A 15,000-nucleotide genomic window follows, 5' to 3' on the forward strand; every position below is an offset into this window, starting at 1 on the left:
ATATATATACATACATACATACATATATAAACATGCATACATATATATATACATACATGCATATATATACATACATATATATACATATATATACATACATATATATACATATATACATATATACATACATGTATATATATATATATATATATATATATATATATATATATATATATATACATACATCTTCGGTCAGCTAAACTTCTACAACAGCTACTATCAAAACACAACAGCTTCCAGCGATATGTACAAAGGAGACTTCAGCCAGGAACAACGCCGCCTCCACCACCACCACCACCACCACCACAATCAAACGGTAACGATCTGCCGACTTACAGGATCATGAACTCTTCTTAACGTTTCCATATTTATTTGAATTAAATGACACCTTTATGTTTTACTACACACACACACCATTGCGCTATTTATCTCCCTCCCACGACGGGATGATTTGACACAAGGGCCAAAAAGTAGGATTGAAGGGCCAGTGCTTTATAGGAAGAGCACTATGTCCTGAAAAAATGCCTGTTGGCATTCCCCAGTAGGGACGCTTCAAGCGATTATAAATAAACTGACTCCTACTCAAAAGGAGAAGGCAAAGCCTGGAAAGGTGGGACCACTAGAACTCCATAGAACCAAAGCGATACTTCAGTCAACGAGGAACAGGCCATCTCGATAATGGTCTATACTATGATTTAGTGTCGATTTAAGCTTTCCGTATTTGTGTTTGCGTTCCCTGTAGTAATGTGGTCGATCGACAGACTAAACTTTTCATGCAGATTAGTGGACGCATACAAACTAAAACGAACTCTTCGCCATCTTATCATACATCCAAAATAGTAATTGCATATATCAATCTATTTAATTAACATCATAATTTGCAAAGTGACTAGATGTGCCTCTATAATGTAATAAACGAAATAAATGTCCCATCGCTTTTGTTTACAGTTAAACAATTTTTATTTCTTTCGCTCATTTATTAAAGCAAACGACTGGAAAATTTCTAGAACATACAAGTCGCCATTTTGTAAAGATGCCAATTGAATACTAACTATTTATTAGCAATAAAAATTAAAATAAAAACAAACTCTATAACACAATTAGATTTCGTATTATTTAGATTCATTGAATTACTGTTCTCAACTGTAGTGCGATTTTCACAACGTTTCGGTCGATGTAACCTCTGACTTTCTTCAGGTATATCTTGTCGAACTCGGGAATGTTTCTGTCGAACTCGGAAATTTGGACAGAATTTCGAACAGGGCCATTTACTTACTTTACGGAGGTAGCATGCTCTTGTTCCGTCAGCCATGACTGGAGAGAGGTCCTAAGTAATTTGCAATTGTATTTTTCGATCGCCCACACTGATAATTGAACCTTCAGGTCGGAGGTTACATTGACCGAAACGTTGTGAAAATCACACTCAAGATGAGAACAGTAGTCCGATGAATCCAAATAACACAAAGAACGAATCCTCATCTAAAAAATCCGAAACGTCACAATTAGATTCGTTTTCTAATAATGCTATATATTTTTAGAAAAATACAGAATCATCTTACTTTAATTTAATGTATTCTGATGAATCATAGGACTTGTGCCCCCTCAGTATACATACTCCCGAGTATCCCAGCAAGCAACAACATCCCACCCTTTCACTGTTAAAGTCTCTCGATGCCCAAAAGTCTTCTTCTCTAATAGTTTCTCCCCTCATATTGCTGGACTTTGGAATTCTATCCGTGAACCAACCTGCAGATATTTATTGGTGGTATTGTAAACAGACATCTCGCTGCTCAGCCCCCACAGTCCCCTGTTAGACACAAATCCAAATAGTAGCCCCTTACATTCCATGTGGCAATATGTCTTCTTTGAGGCGAAAAAGAGTAAAAAAAAAAAAAAATAGACGGCGTTAAGTAATTTTTTGCAAATAACTCATCCATCAAGATAAATCCTATGACTTTTTTCTCGGATTTTTATTACCATGAAATCATCGCTTAGCAAAGCATAAAGGCCAGTTGAGGATGCGGGTTAATGAATGTCAGGTGGCCGGTAAGATCACAGTTGTGATCGATAAAGGTAGAAATTGGGTAGAAATCGATTATTTAAGAGAACAATTAAATAAGAACTTGTTTACACTAGACTTAAAAACGATTTTGTTATAGTCAACTTGGAAGCAGTACAACGGTATTAAGTTCAAGGAACGGGCAGTTCGAGGAAAGAAACTTTCCTCATAGAACGTACTTTTAGTTTTAGGCACAGATAGAGAGTAAGGGAAATTTTTGAAAGTGGTTGTACCTAGATGAGTGTTTTTTGCGAATGTTTTACAGGAGCCACAGATTAAAGCTCAGTCGAGCACCTGCCATGAAAATTACGATAGAATAGAGAGGGATTCTGAATATGATTCAATCGCAATCTCCATATTGCATCAAACAAGCGAATATATTGAACTTGATATAGATGTAACACTAGACTTTATTTCCAATGTTAGCGTGGATAATATCATTAAATAAACAATTTATTTTCTTCACGGTACTGGGAATAAACAAAGTAAACCAGACAGTGAAAAAATGCGATTAGTTTAATTTCTCTTTCTGTGGTTTTATTTGTTCACCTTCAGCACTGCAAACAAGATAATTAGCATTTGCCTGAAAATTATGTAAATCAAAGCTACAGAAAAATAATTTTTGTGTTACGACATTAAGATTTCTTAATTTTACATGGATAATAACACACTAGCTGAGAGTACACCATTTAAGCTCTTCAGCCTAACATTAACACCTAACATTAATGAGAACTAATACAAAGAAGGCATTGCCAAAGTTGCAGCAAAGAAAGTGGACTCATATGCATAAATACATACACCCAACAGTATCCTATATCTCTATAAAGCTACCGTTCGCCCATGGAAGATTGTTTTCATTTATATGCCGGCGCATTAGCCACTTCTCTCTCTCTCTCTCTATTAAACAGGGTCAAAAACACTTTCCAATTTGATACCAAGCTTCAAGCCCTGTCCCATCACCGCAATATTGCATTCATCCTTGTGTTTATTTTACAAATACTTCAATGAGATGTACTTTGACGAACTCGAAGCACCGGTTGTGTTCCTCCTCGACGTAAGTACTCCCGACTAATCTGACAACTATCAAACCCCCATTTCTTTATTATAGAGGTCTCCCAATGCCTGCGAATATTGTATCATGAAAGTTTCCTCCCTCAAACGGTTAGACTTGGGAATTCCCCCCCCCCCTATACTCTGTTTTCTATACTATACTAACATGCAAACGCTTAAAAGTAATATGAACACTCTATGGTGTCTTTTAGATTTACCCAACTCATATTCATTAATCTGCAGCTATGGGTTCTAATTCACAGTCGTCTTTTACGTCTCAATCATAATTTATCTTGTTTTGGATGAAACAAATTTGGGGAACACTTTCGATGTGTCCTTTAATTTCTTTTTTTTACTTTGTTTATATCGGTTTTTAGAAAACGTGTCTTTTTGCAAGGAAAACAAAAAGAAAATGATAAGTAAACATATTTTTCTTTGCAAGTTTCTTCAATCAATTTAAATGATTCGTCGCATTTTACATTAGTCTCATGCTTTCCATCGGGAATAAAGCACAAACGTTTCTGCGTAGCTTACTTGGCATTCGTAGTTTTAGACTTTATGTGGCTTTAAAAAGTTATGTATCTTTATCTATACTCCTAAAAATGTGTTGCTTTTTTTGTGTGTGTTGATATTCATACTAAAAACCCCCTTTTTATAGTTATTTAAAGAGAAAATACGACTTTGTTAAATATGGGTTGTGGAATTGCATTCATCTGCAAAAAATCTTGTAAATTTTCATATTCTTTTAACCATTCATTTTAATGAATTCCATATAAGTTTTTTGGGTTTCTTATGGGATGATCATCTTTAGTTAACTATTATGTGTAATTATATTCATGCACATATTCTACATGATTTATACTTGCGTAATATTAGCATAAAAAGTTTAAAGTAAACACAAACCTCTTTCTATATATACTTATGTATGCATATATATTTGTTTTAAAACACTGCCTACCAAACTCCTCCTAGAGCTGTTGGTCCACAGACATGAAATTTAATATACACAGAATTCGAACCCATGCGAAACTTCATATTTGGGTTTTAGCAGGGGAAAATCGGTGCAAAAGTATGAAAATTAAAAAATGGAATTTTCCAGATGAAGATCGAACGAAAGCATTACGTATATGCATGCGTAACGTAATAGATATTGGTTCATGTTTTGATTTTTAGCCTTACAGCAAACATATCATCATAGCTCAGGCATAAACGTAAAAGGAAAAATAATCGTAAGCTAAACGTTTTGATTTCGGTTCTCGGTGATGGCGCACGAATCATTTTTTTTTTATTGTTTAATCATTACTAAGTATTGGGTCCAATATAATATAATAATAAATACGAAATCTGCATAAATCAAAATATCATATTTAAGCGTATTTTATGACCCGGCAATGCCAGGCGGCCTGCTAGTATAATTATTTATTCGTAATTACAGTATTCACTCTTAATTAATTAACAGGCCATTATGAATTTTGGAAAATGGCCCTTGCATGTAAGGGGTTCAAATGTAGGCTATATTTAGTTTAATTTATGTTTATGCAAATGGCTAACGAAGCCTTCGTGAGAATTTGGATAACTAAGTCTAAAATAATTCGTAATTGTATTCTTAATATAGACGGAATGAGGTATGAACCTTCAAATTTCAGAAGATTGACACTTAGAGCTGATTATACTTAGCACTTTTATCCGTTGCATCACAGGTCCTGAATTCGACATGATGTACGTGAAGAAATGAGGACGCTACATCGGCTGAAACGTTGTGGGAATAATATCCAAAATGAAAACAGCAGTTCAAAAATCAAAATCATTAAAACTTATGAACTGTTGTGATAACCATGTTAAAACTTTCGGCAATATTCCAAAAAACATGTAAAAATTATAAAGAAAAAGTTAAGCACTCACTAACGTATTCCGCGTTTTACAGTATTTCAATCGTATTTGAATCATTTAATGCCGAAAAAATACCCTTTGTCAAACGTTGTATACAATTTATTGAACATAAGTCAATATTTTACTCATAGTTTTCTTTACTTGTGGGTTCATAACTTCTTGTGGAATTTAATGTGGAAATAACGTCTAACCAGAGATTCGGTAGAATTCGAACTCTGACTCACTGATTACTGAATCCACACGCGATCCTGAGCTAATCAGTCCTATCATGTTAACACCTAGAGATTAGTTAGCTACAGATTATAGACTTTTGCATTTTGTCTGACAATTTTTCCGTTTTGTTTTACATCATTTCAATTATATTTAGGTTATCTAATGCCAAAACACAATGTTTAATATCAAATATTGCTTGCATATAGATCTATAGTTCAATACAGATCCGTATATCATCCATAGTTAGAATACATTTACTAACTCTATTAATGCCCAATTGAAGATTTTGCTACCCATCTCTATGAGCTGGTGCTAACAGATCAGGCTGCCTGGAGATACTAACTTCCTGATCTAAAATGCGCTAAACATTGATGGTTTTGTTTTCATCTTTTTTCTTCATAAAAGTCAATCATGTTCTCCAAATCGAAAAACAACTTTATATTTGGGCGAGAACAGTGCAAACCTTTGCAATATGATATAATGATAAATACGGAATCTGCATTAATTTTCTCTTACAAAGCAGCCAAACCGAACACAATATTTGAAGATATAAAGAATTTGAAATATAAAAAACTGTTACTAAAATGACTGGATTCGGCATTAAATAACGCGAAAAAGGATTATATGCTGTAAAATAAAACACGCAAACCAAACACTTTGAATAAATATTTGAAGATATAAAGAGCATAAGAAATTTTACGAAAACGAACGGAGTCGGCATTCAATAACCCGAAAAGAATAGATATGGCTCAAAACGAAACACCCAAACCAAACCTTTCGCTTTTTTATATTACTGTTTCTTTTTTATACAGGGTGTCCGTAAAGTTACTATACGGTCTTATTGTTTTATTGCATTATATTTGTATTAATAGTTAATATTTATTTTTTTACAGGTTTATTTAATCAAGCATGCCACGAAAGCTAACTTTGGAAAAGCGCAAATTTATTTTGAAGCGATATTGGAAAACAGAAAACGCACAAGATGTAATTCGACTGTATAGTAACTTTACGGACACCCTGTATTACTGTTTCTTACTGGACGTCGTCCTACTTTCAAAGTGTAAGGCTGTGTTTATTTCTTATTGCCTGAAGCGCCTACTCGCAAGACAATCACGTCGCGATCGACAAGTCTATTTTTATGTAGTCAAACTATAGAGACCCTCTTAAGGATCTGTATTCCAACTATAAAATAAGGTCGTGCTTAACTTTCCTGTAGTGGAAGGTAGACAAACAAATCCTGTACGTTAACCTCAAAGTCTTTTTCCACATTAGTTAAAAGTATTGAAAAGCCGCTCGCTTTTTTTTACCGCTCGATTGCTCGTTTAACTCTATGTGGCTGCCACGAACTTTTACACTGATTAATGATGACACAAATGTTAATTGCTTTGATGGTAGGTCAGGTAAAAGCCTTCCTGACGATCAAAGTGTGCAGGATAAAGTGCCCGGACTAATGTCATTGACATATTGGATACACTTTTGTAGACAGAGTGGAGGGGTTTTATTTAAAAGCACTTCTGCATTACATGGGCGGCGCGATTTTTTTGGTGCGTTTCACTAAACTGTCGCCAGAGAGCGCTTCTCGGTCAAAGAACAGGGGACGCATTCCATTCAATTTGTTTATTGATTTTAGAATTAAAGCTATAATATATATATATATATATATATATATATATATATATGCATATATATACATATATACACACACACACACACATATATATATATATATATATATATATATATATATATATATATATATATGTATATATATATAACTTTGTTGATGCTTCAACAGATGCCACTCAATAATTCAAACTATATTTTGTTACAGTGACAATTTTAGCTTAATTCAAAAAAATATTTTGAAAAAACAAAACAAAAAACAAAAACAACAACAACAACAACAAAAATCCAAAAATACTGCAATTCAAAAACTGTTCGATTTAAATTATTAAATTGTTTAGATAAAATCTCACGCTTCTTTAATCAAAAAAATGTTTTATTAAAATTATATTTTCTTATGCAGACTTTTCAATAAATGTTTTTAAATTATATATTGATACATTTTTATACAATAAATGTTTTTAAAATTATATATTGATACATTATGTTTTGGTCCGCTGTGCATTGTCCAGGAGTAATAAATATAAGATTACATTATTACATTTTTACATTATTTTTTCAGCACATTAAAACAAGAGAGAGGAACGACGAAGGAGAGAGAAAAGGTTAAGGATAATAGTGAAAAATAGGGTGAGAAATAAAGAGACGGTTGTACAGAGAAGAAGTAACGGAAGGTGTAATATAAGGTGCTACACGGATTATTTAACTCCCATATAGTTTTATATAACCCGGGAAACACCAGGTAGCCCTGATGCTTATAAATAAAGTTTAAGTATCATAACTTTTTATCCCGAAAAGGAATATGTAAGCGTAAACTCTTTATATGAAATAGATCCAATTCTCTTTCTGATTCTCATAAAGTTGGTTCTTCCTATCATGCTAAACACTTTCTCACAAACACTATCTCTATCACATATAGGGGACCCTACGTTAGAAGCGATTAAGTTAGCTAGGGTGAATTCTAGCAAGGGTCACATTGAGTGCATGATGATAACCCAGATCTGTAAAACAAAAGCATTCACAGAGTTAAATGAAAAATAGGTGACCAGGGAGGAGCAACAAGTATTTCTGAAGGGTGGTCCATTCGGAACTGACATGTAGACAAAACAGGTTCGAACAATGATGAATGACGTGATGTTTTCGAGTTGGGAAAATTAAGCTTTTTAGACCAGTTTATCTCAGTGGAAACCATGCAAACAAAACACGGTCCATGATGTAGAGAACTTAGGATCTCATCCAATGTTCTCTGTCCGTGCACATCACTCATTTCGTTAAGTTAGTAAGTTAATTTTAAGAAATAAATAATGATTATATTAACATTAGTCACTTTCTCCTAAATCTATTTTCTATAAATAAAACCTCGTAGAAAATTCAGCAAACATCTCCTTGTGTGGCACTTTCGAGGGAGCGTCAACTCCCCACATTAATCAACCTTTTGCCAAACGTGTTCTATATTAATGGGGAGATACGCAGATACAAGCAGACGCAGATATCCAAAATATCGGGCCTGCCAACTCAACAGTTTGACACGCCATAGGTGCGAGTCGAGATTATTTATGTAATCAGATTGACAGTTGTTGATAAAATTCAACCAAATCAAAGCAATCAGAATTGAAAACCACAATAACATTCGACTTGCCTTGTTTTAAAATGTATACAGGTTTCTCTCCTACTCTATTTTTCTCTCTCTTTCCCACTTTCCTTCACTCTCTTCCTCTTTCTTTCAACGAAGAAAGAGGAGAATTGTATTGACAAACAGTTGAGCATTGGACGCCGATCAGGTCTTATCGCTGTGCACGACGCACAACAGGTCTGTTTTAATATACTCTTCCCATATAAAAATAAAGTTATATCTTTATATAAAAAATGCCTTTATCCGCTATTTTGTGAAGCGTTCAACTTTCAGAGAAGTGGAAAGCGCGCAAAAGACCAGCATGCATAAACACCGACATGTATATATAAATGTATATATTTATATACCAATGTATAGATAATCTATCTTCTATACTCCTATAAATTCTTTTTTCTTTTGTGCGTATTGATATTCATATTAAAAACCCTCTTTTCTATTTATTTAAAAAGAAAATACAATTTTCTTATATATGGGTTGTGGAATTGCATTCACTAGTAAAAGATCAAGCTAATTTGCATATTCTTTAAGCATTCATTTTAATTAATTCCTTATTAGTTTTTTTTCGGTTTTCTTATGGGATGATCATCTTTAGTTAACTATTACGTGTAATTATATTCATGCAGATATTATACATGATTTATACTTGCATAATATTTGCGTAAAAAGTTTACAGTAAACACAAAATTGTTTCCATATATATTTATGTATACGTATATATTTTTGTTTAATATATAAAAGTGAACGTGTCTGCGTGTCTGTGTCTGTGTGTGTACGTTTTCCTACGCAATAACTCTGTCAATTTTCAGTTTATATACTTGAAATTTGATATACAGGGTACTGAGATTTGGGAAAATTTTGTAATCCGTGTTCGGCCAGAAATTTTACTGTACTGAAATTTGGGAAAATCTGTGATCGGTTTTCGGCCAAAAATTTGGCTGTTAAGGGGTCAACGATTTGACCTTTGAGAACTCTACCAAACTCCTCCGCCAATTTTGGGTCTAAACACTTGTAATGTTAGATATAGGTTCCTTGGACATGGATCTAACTTAATAACTTGGTCTGAGCCCAAAACAATGAATGTTAAGAGGTCATAATAGCGGTCAAAGTAAAAAAAAAAAAAACCGTCTACAGACTCAAATTTCGACATACAGAATACTGAGATTTGAGAAAATCTGTCTGTCTGTCTGTCTGTGTACACTTCCCTACCAAATAACTCTGTCAATTTTCGGTCTACAGACTCGAGATTTGAAATAAGGGGTACTGAGATTTGGGAAAATCTTTTTAATCCGTTTTCGGCCAGAAATTTGGCTATTAAGGAGTCAAAGTTCAACGATTTGACCTTTGAGAACTCTACCAAACTCCTCCGCCAATTTTGGGTCTAAACACTTGAAATTTAAGATATAGGTTCCTTGGACATGGATATAACTTAATAACTTGATTTGAACCCCAAACAATAAATGTTAAAGGGTCAAAGGTAAAAAAAAAATAACATCTGCTGTCTCTACCAATTTATTCAGACAATTTCTGGTCTAAACTTTTAAAATTTTACATAAAGAGTATTCAGAGATAGGGCAAGCTTTTTAATCGGTTTGGGTCGAAAATTTTTAGTTACCAATATATAAATGTATGTATGTATGTATGTATGTATGTATGTATGTTTGCATGCCTGCCTAAAACATTCGACAGAGCCGACGGATTTTTACAAGATCAGTATCATTTTGAAGTACGACCTTTCAGACGCCAAATATCGAAAAATTGGTTAAAACATTAATATCTTCACATTAAACTGGGCACTTTTCTACAAGGGGATCGCTTTTTTCGCCGACATTTTCGAAAGTCATCCTCTCCTTTCGATTGTCTAGCCTTAATTTAAACGTACGTCACTTCCGGTTTAGCGGTGGTCGTAACAGCAAATACGTCAGGTTTTTTCCCCGTTCTTTTCATCCTTTGCGGTACGGTTCGAGCCTGCCTTCCTACTACCACTTTTTTTTTTTTTTGCTCAACACACACCTCCAAACACCCGGGAAAAGCCGGGCTGAAATGCTAGTGTATATGTAAAGACCATGTATGAAGTATTGTTGTCGTATTTGAGCTGGTGAAATTTGAGAATTCTTGATAAGGTGTAAAAAGGTATTTGTAATTTAATTGGATTCCACTCTTCTCTCCACCCCTCCTCCTCCTCCTCCTCTCTCTCTCTCTCTCACACTCTCTCTCTCGCGTGCGCAAATGTGATGTTGTCTCAGCCTTTTCTATAAATACTATTTTGGCATGTCTTTTAGAACTGTCTAATCTATTCCCTGCTTCCTTTGTTCCAGCTGGTTTGACTCGTTCGTCCAATAGTAGCCATCAGTTCAGTGTTTTAATATCTCATTGTAATACAGCTTTCTATGTTATTAGCTTCTTTTCAAGAAACTCAGACTTGTGGGGCTTTCTTCTTTCTTACTGTTTTCCTCCTGCTTATTGTCTTATTTTTTTTTCAAAACTAAAGTCAATAGGCATCTCCTGTCTTTGCGATAATCATTTTGTTAGATCCTTACATCAAGTGGCTTCATGCCATGCTTGGAACAATTTTCATAGAATATTACATTGACACTCTGGTTCTAGTATGTTTATTCTGGTCAGTACCATATGGGCGACAGTTTGGGAATACCAGTTGCACTATGTATGAGGACAGTGGAATATCCCTGCACAAACAACAAACAAAATATTAACGCACGTAGAAACGGAAAAGAAAGGTTATTCTCTGTATAATTCCAATTGTTTTCAGCTCTGTGCTAATGACGCAGTATTGCACCCCGGTGTTATTTTACAATTACTTAAATTGAATGTGTTCCAATGAACTTGCTGCACTAATGCACCCTCGACACAAACACCCCTGACAATCCCGACAATCAGTCAAATCACACGCCTTTACTCTAAAGGTTCCAGATGTCCAAAGACTTTCTACGTAATTTATTTTTCTTGAACTGCATGCTTTTAAAATTCCATTCCAGAACCATGTTTCTCTGACTGTACCAACATGCAAAGATTTAAATGTAATATGAACAAAGTTTTCGCTACTCAACTTCCTACTTATGCTACCCTGATAAATCTGACCCCTCATTCACATTGACTCCTTTTATCTGAGAGGTATTTTCTTTGTGGTAACTAAAAGTAAGCAACATATTAAGCGGATTAAGATGCATGCAATGAAAAATAAAGTGCCCTAATTTTAAAAAAAAATATGACTTACCTCCTCCATTTTTGTAGCAAAGATATGGAAATCTCCAAACGTTGGCCAAGTCCACGGCAAATCCAATCACGGAAAGAAGAAAGTCAATTTTCTTTCCCCACGTCTCTCTTTCTTCTTCTTCTTCGTACTCAACGACCTCCTTGTTATTCTTTCTAGGACCATTCTTGTTGTCCACAGCCTTGCCTGAAACACAACAAAACAAATAAAACTTTTAAAAATATGTTAATACGCATAGCTGATACCATATACTCACACACATGTATTTATTAGTAGATCAAACGTTATGTATATACACATGTTTCAGGATATCTATCACTCTTCAATGTGGCCAGCTTTGGCAAGATTCGAACCCACAAACCTATGGTGCACGTCGATAAGGTTTATCTATGAATAAATATATTCGTTCGTCTGTGGGGCGACGTAATGCAAACAATGCGTGTAAGGTAGGTAACTCTCTTATCACTTAGGAAGTGCATCACCATAAGATGGCGTTTATAAGCTGTCAGCATCGCAAAAAAACGACAAATAATAACACACATGCACACACACATACACACACACGCACACACACATATTTATAAATATATATAAATAAAAGATGACAAATAACGTTATATAGAAATTTACTAAATCATCCGGAGGGAAGAGGAGAAAAAAAAGAAAGAGCTTTTGCGGTCATGGCATTTCGAAGCTAAATGCTTCTTATCAGAAGGAGATGTGCCAGAATTATCTATATATATAAAAGCGAAAATGTGTGTGTATGTATGTATGTATGTTCGCTTTTTGTGTATGTCCGCAAAAGGCTTTCTTCGCCGTGATTCTCGGTCGGCTCGCTCCTTCTTAAAAATCTATATCGTGTCTAAATCATAATAACTACGACTTAACAACGGGGATCGCGTGTGTATTTAATTTGCCCGACTTTTACCAGCTCGCCGCGTCTTCGAAAAGCGAATGATTTGGCTAGCAGCGCAAAACTAGGCCAGACATCACGCCACTTCCTCCCACCTGTTTATTTCGCTTTATAAACCTTCATTTAACGCGCTTATCAGTTCCTCTCCCCTCATGGCCGGGATGGTTAGGAGTCTGGCTTTTTTCCCTTTCGTTTCCACTTTCGCGTCAAGGCTTCGGGGTTCAATCCTACTTTCCTACTAAAACTTTTTTATCTTTTACCCGGCCAACATTTTTTTTAACACACACACCTCCAAACACCCGGGTAACGCCGGGTACCCCCCCGATAGTACAAATATAAAGATAAAAATAAAACCTGACTTAATAAGATTTAGATTATAAATGTTATATATATATATATATATATATATATATATATATATATATATATATTAATACTTGCTTGCTTTCCATCTTTGTAGCTACTTAAAAATAAACTGTGATCGCCAACAGCAGCAATCAGTCTGTCTGCATGTAGCCACCTATATACATGCAGACAGAGAGATGGGGAGGTGGCAGGAGTGAGGTGAAATAAATACCGCGTTAAATGCATACAAACTGAATAGAGAAGCAATTCTCACGTGTTGATTCATACAGAAATGAGAAATTATTCCTTTGGTAACTTTACTTAAAAGTAATTAAAATATGGTTTGCATAAGTATGTGAATAGTACGAAAAAAATAAGTATTACACGCACATATTTCCCGTCATGGCAACTGAAGCTAGAATGCATAGTATAGTTACATTACAAGATCCGAATGTGTATTTTCTATGCAGAACTGCTCCTCCACCGGTACATTTTTTTACAGATCCGTTTCTTTATGCAGAAACAACCAATTATTATATCAATACCGGTTCTCTTTGTTCAGATAGTCCTCTGAAAAATTAGTAGTTCTTTGCGTAGACAGAAAAAAATGCATGACAATATAATGTCGCAAGAGAAAAAAAAAAGAAATTTCATAGAAGACCCAAACATCGTGTGCTTGTTTGAGCAGTCATCTTAGTTCATATTGTAAAGTTAGATAGGTTTTATTCAATGTTTGAGTTAAAGTGTTTCGGAAATACTTTAATTCTACAAAGCGATTATTTACTATAATTATTATTACTATTAATTTATTTATTTAATATTTATTTTCTGTTATTTGCTAACTAGAGTTATATTTAAAAAGGGTTTATATCTGTTGAAAATACGAAACTTATTCTTTATATTTTATAAATTGTTTGTATCCTATATGGTTAGATTATTTGAGAATTTACTAATATTAATAAGGTATATATATATATATATATATATATATATATATTTAAAGCACAAATGTATATCAAATAAATCAATATACTTTAATTAATATTATAGATACTGCAGTAGCAATTATTTCGTATATAACAGAACAAGTCAAATGAGGAAATTGGAAATTTTAACAGCTTTTTGTTTTAGATATATTTGTATTTCTTACAAATGTATTTATACATATACATTCCGCTTGTACAAACGTATTCATACATACACACACATACACACATGTATATATATATATATATATATATATATATATATATATATATATATTAAATTAAATACTTGCGAAATTCATGGAAATTACTTATAAATTAGTTCCTTGTGTTTCTAATTAATACTATTTGTGATTTCAGTTAGATTATGATTCAACTTATATTTATTTCAATATGTATAAAGCATTGGTTATTTTTAAATAATATCTTATAAATTTCTATCAGGTACTTGAAAATAGGGGGCTCATATATTTTCTATTATATTTGCATGATTCTAGGAGATCCTATTTCTTGTCATTTACTCCCATTGCAACTTATATTTATTTATTTTTTTGATTATTTATTTATTTTATTTATACATTTTCCTGAAAGTTACTAAATACTGATTATTATTTTAATTTTTCTAGTTGGGTTTAAGGCGGGATAATAAAAATTTATTTCCATGCAAACAGTATTGTACGAGTTCTTTCCGTTTATTTAATAAATCTCCTAAAATACTACTCTATGATAAACTTCCAGGGTGAAAAAGTTTCAGTGCCCAGATTTATTGAGTGTATATTTTCCAATATTGAAATTTTTAATTTATATTCTATGATTTTTCTATGTAGCTCTCTTACCCATTTAGTTTAAGATGTTGATTTTTTATTAGTAATGTCCCCATTTTTGTATTAAAAAAAATGCTAAATTTGGCAGACCGTAAAATCTATATACGTAATAGTTCTACTCCTTTCAATAACTTCACATTATATACAATATTACAAAGAAGGCAAGGTACATTCATTTTTTTCTACACAGAATTTTATTTTCAGTAATCTGGCTGTTATCTTGTCCACTTTTTTT

The 15,000-nt window shown here is 33.5% G+C and overlaps 1 protein-coding gene across 21 annotated transcripts in view; it reads right to left on the reverse strand.

Annotated features, from left to right (window-relative positions):
• The window catches only part of LOC145291288 (sodium-dependent dopamine transporter-like), a 458,811-nt gene that overhangs the window by 123,254 nt on the left and 320,557 nt on the right, over nt 1–15,000 (reverse strand). For all 21 annotated transcript variants that reach the window (XM_080138406.1, XM_080138214.1, XM_080137880.1 and 18 more), the window contains one exon: nt 11,701–11,883. In XM_080138406.1, coding sequence (XP_079994532.1) covers nt 11,701–11,883 — 183 coding nt within the window. The remainder of the gene's footprint in view (nt 1–11,700; nt 11,884–15,000) is intronic.

Source organism: Euprymna scolopes, chromosome 1 (genome assembly GCF_053919585.1).
Source record: "Euprymna scolopes isolate OS-2025 chromosome 1, ASM5391958v1, whole genome shotgun sequence".
In the NCBI taxonomy this organism is placed as follows: domain Eukaryota; kingdom Metazoa; phylum Mollusca; class Cephalopoda; order Sepiida; family Sepiolidae; genus Euprymna; species Euprymna scolopes.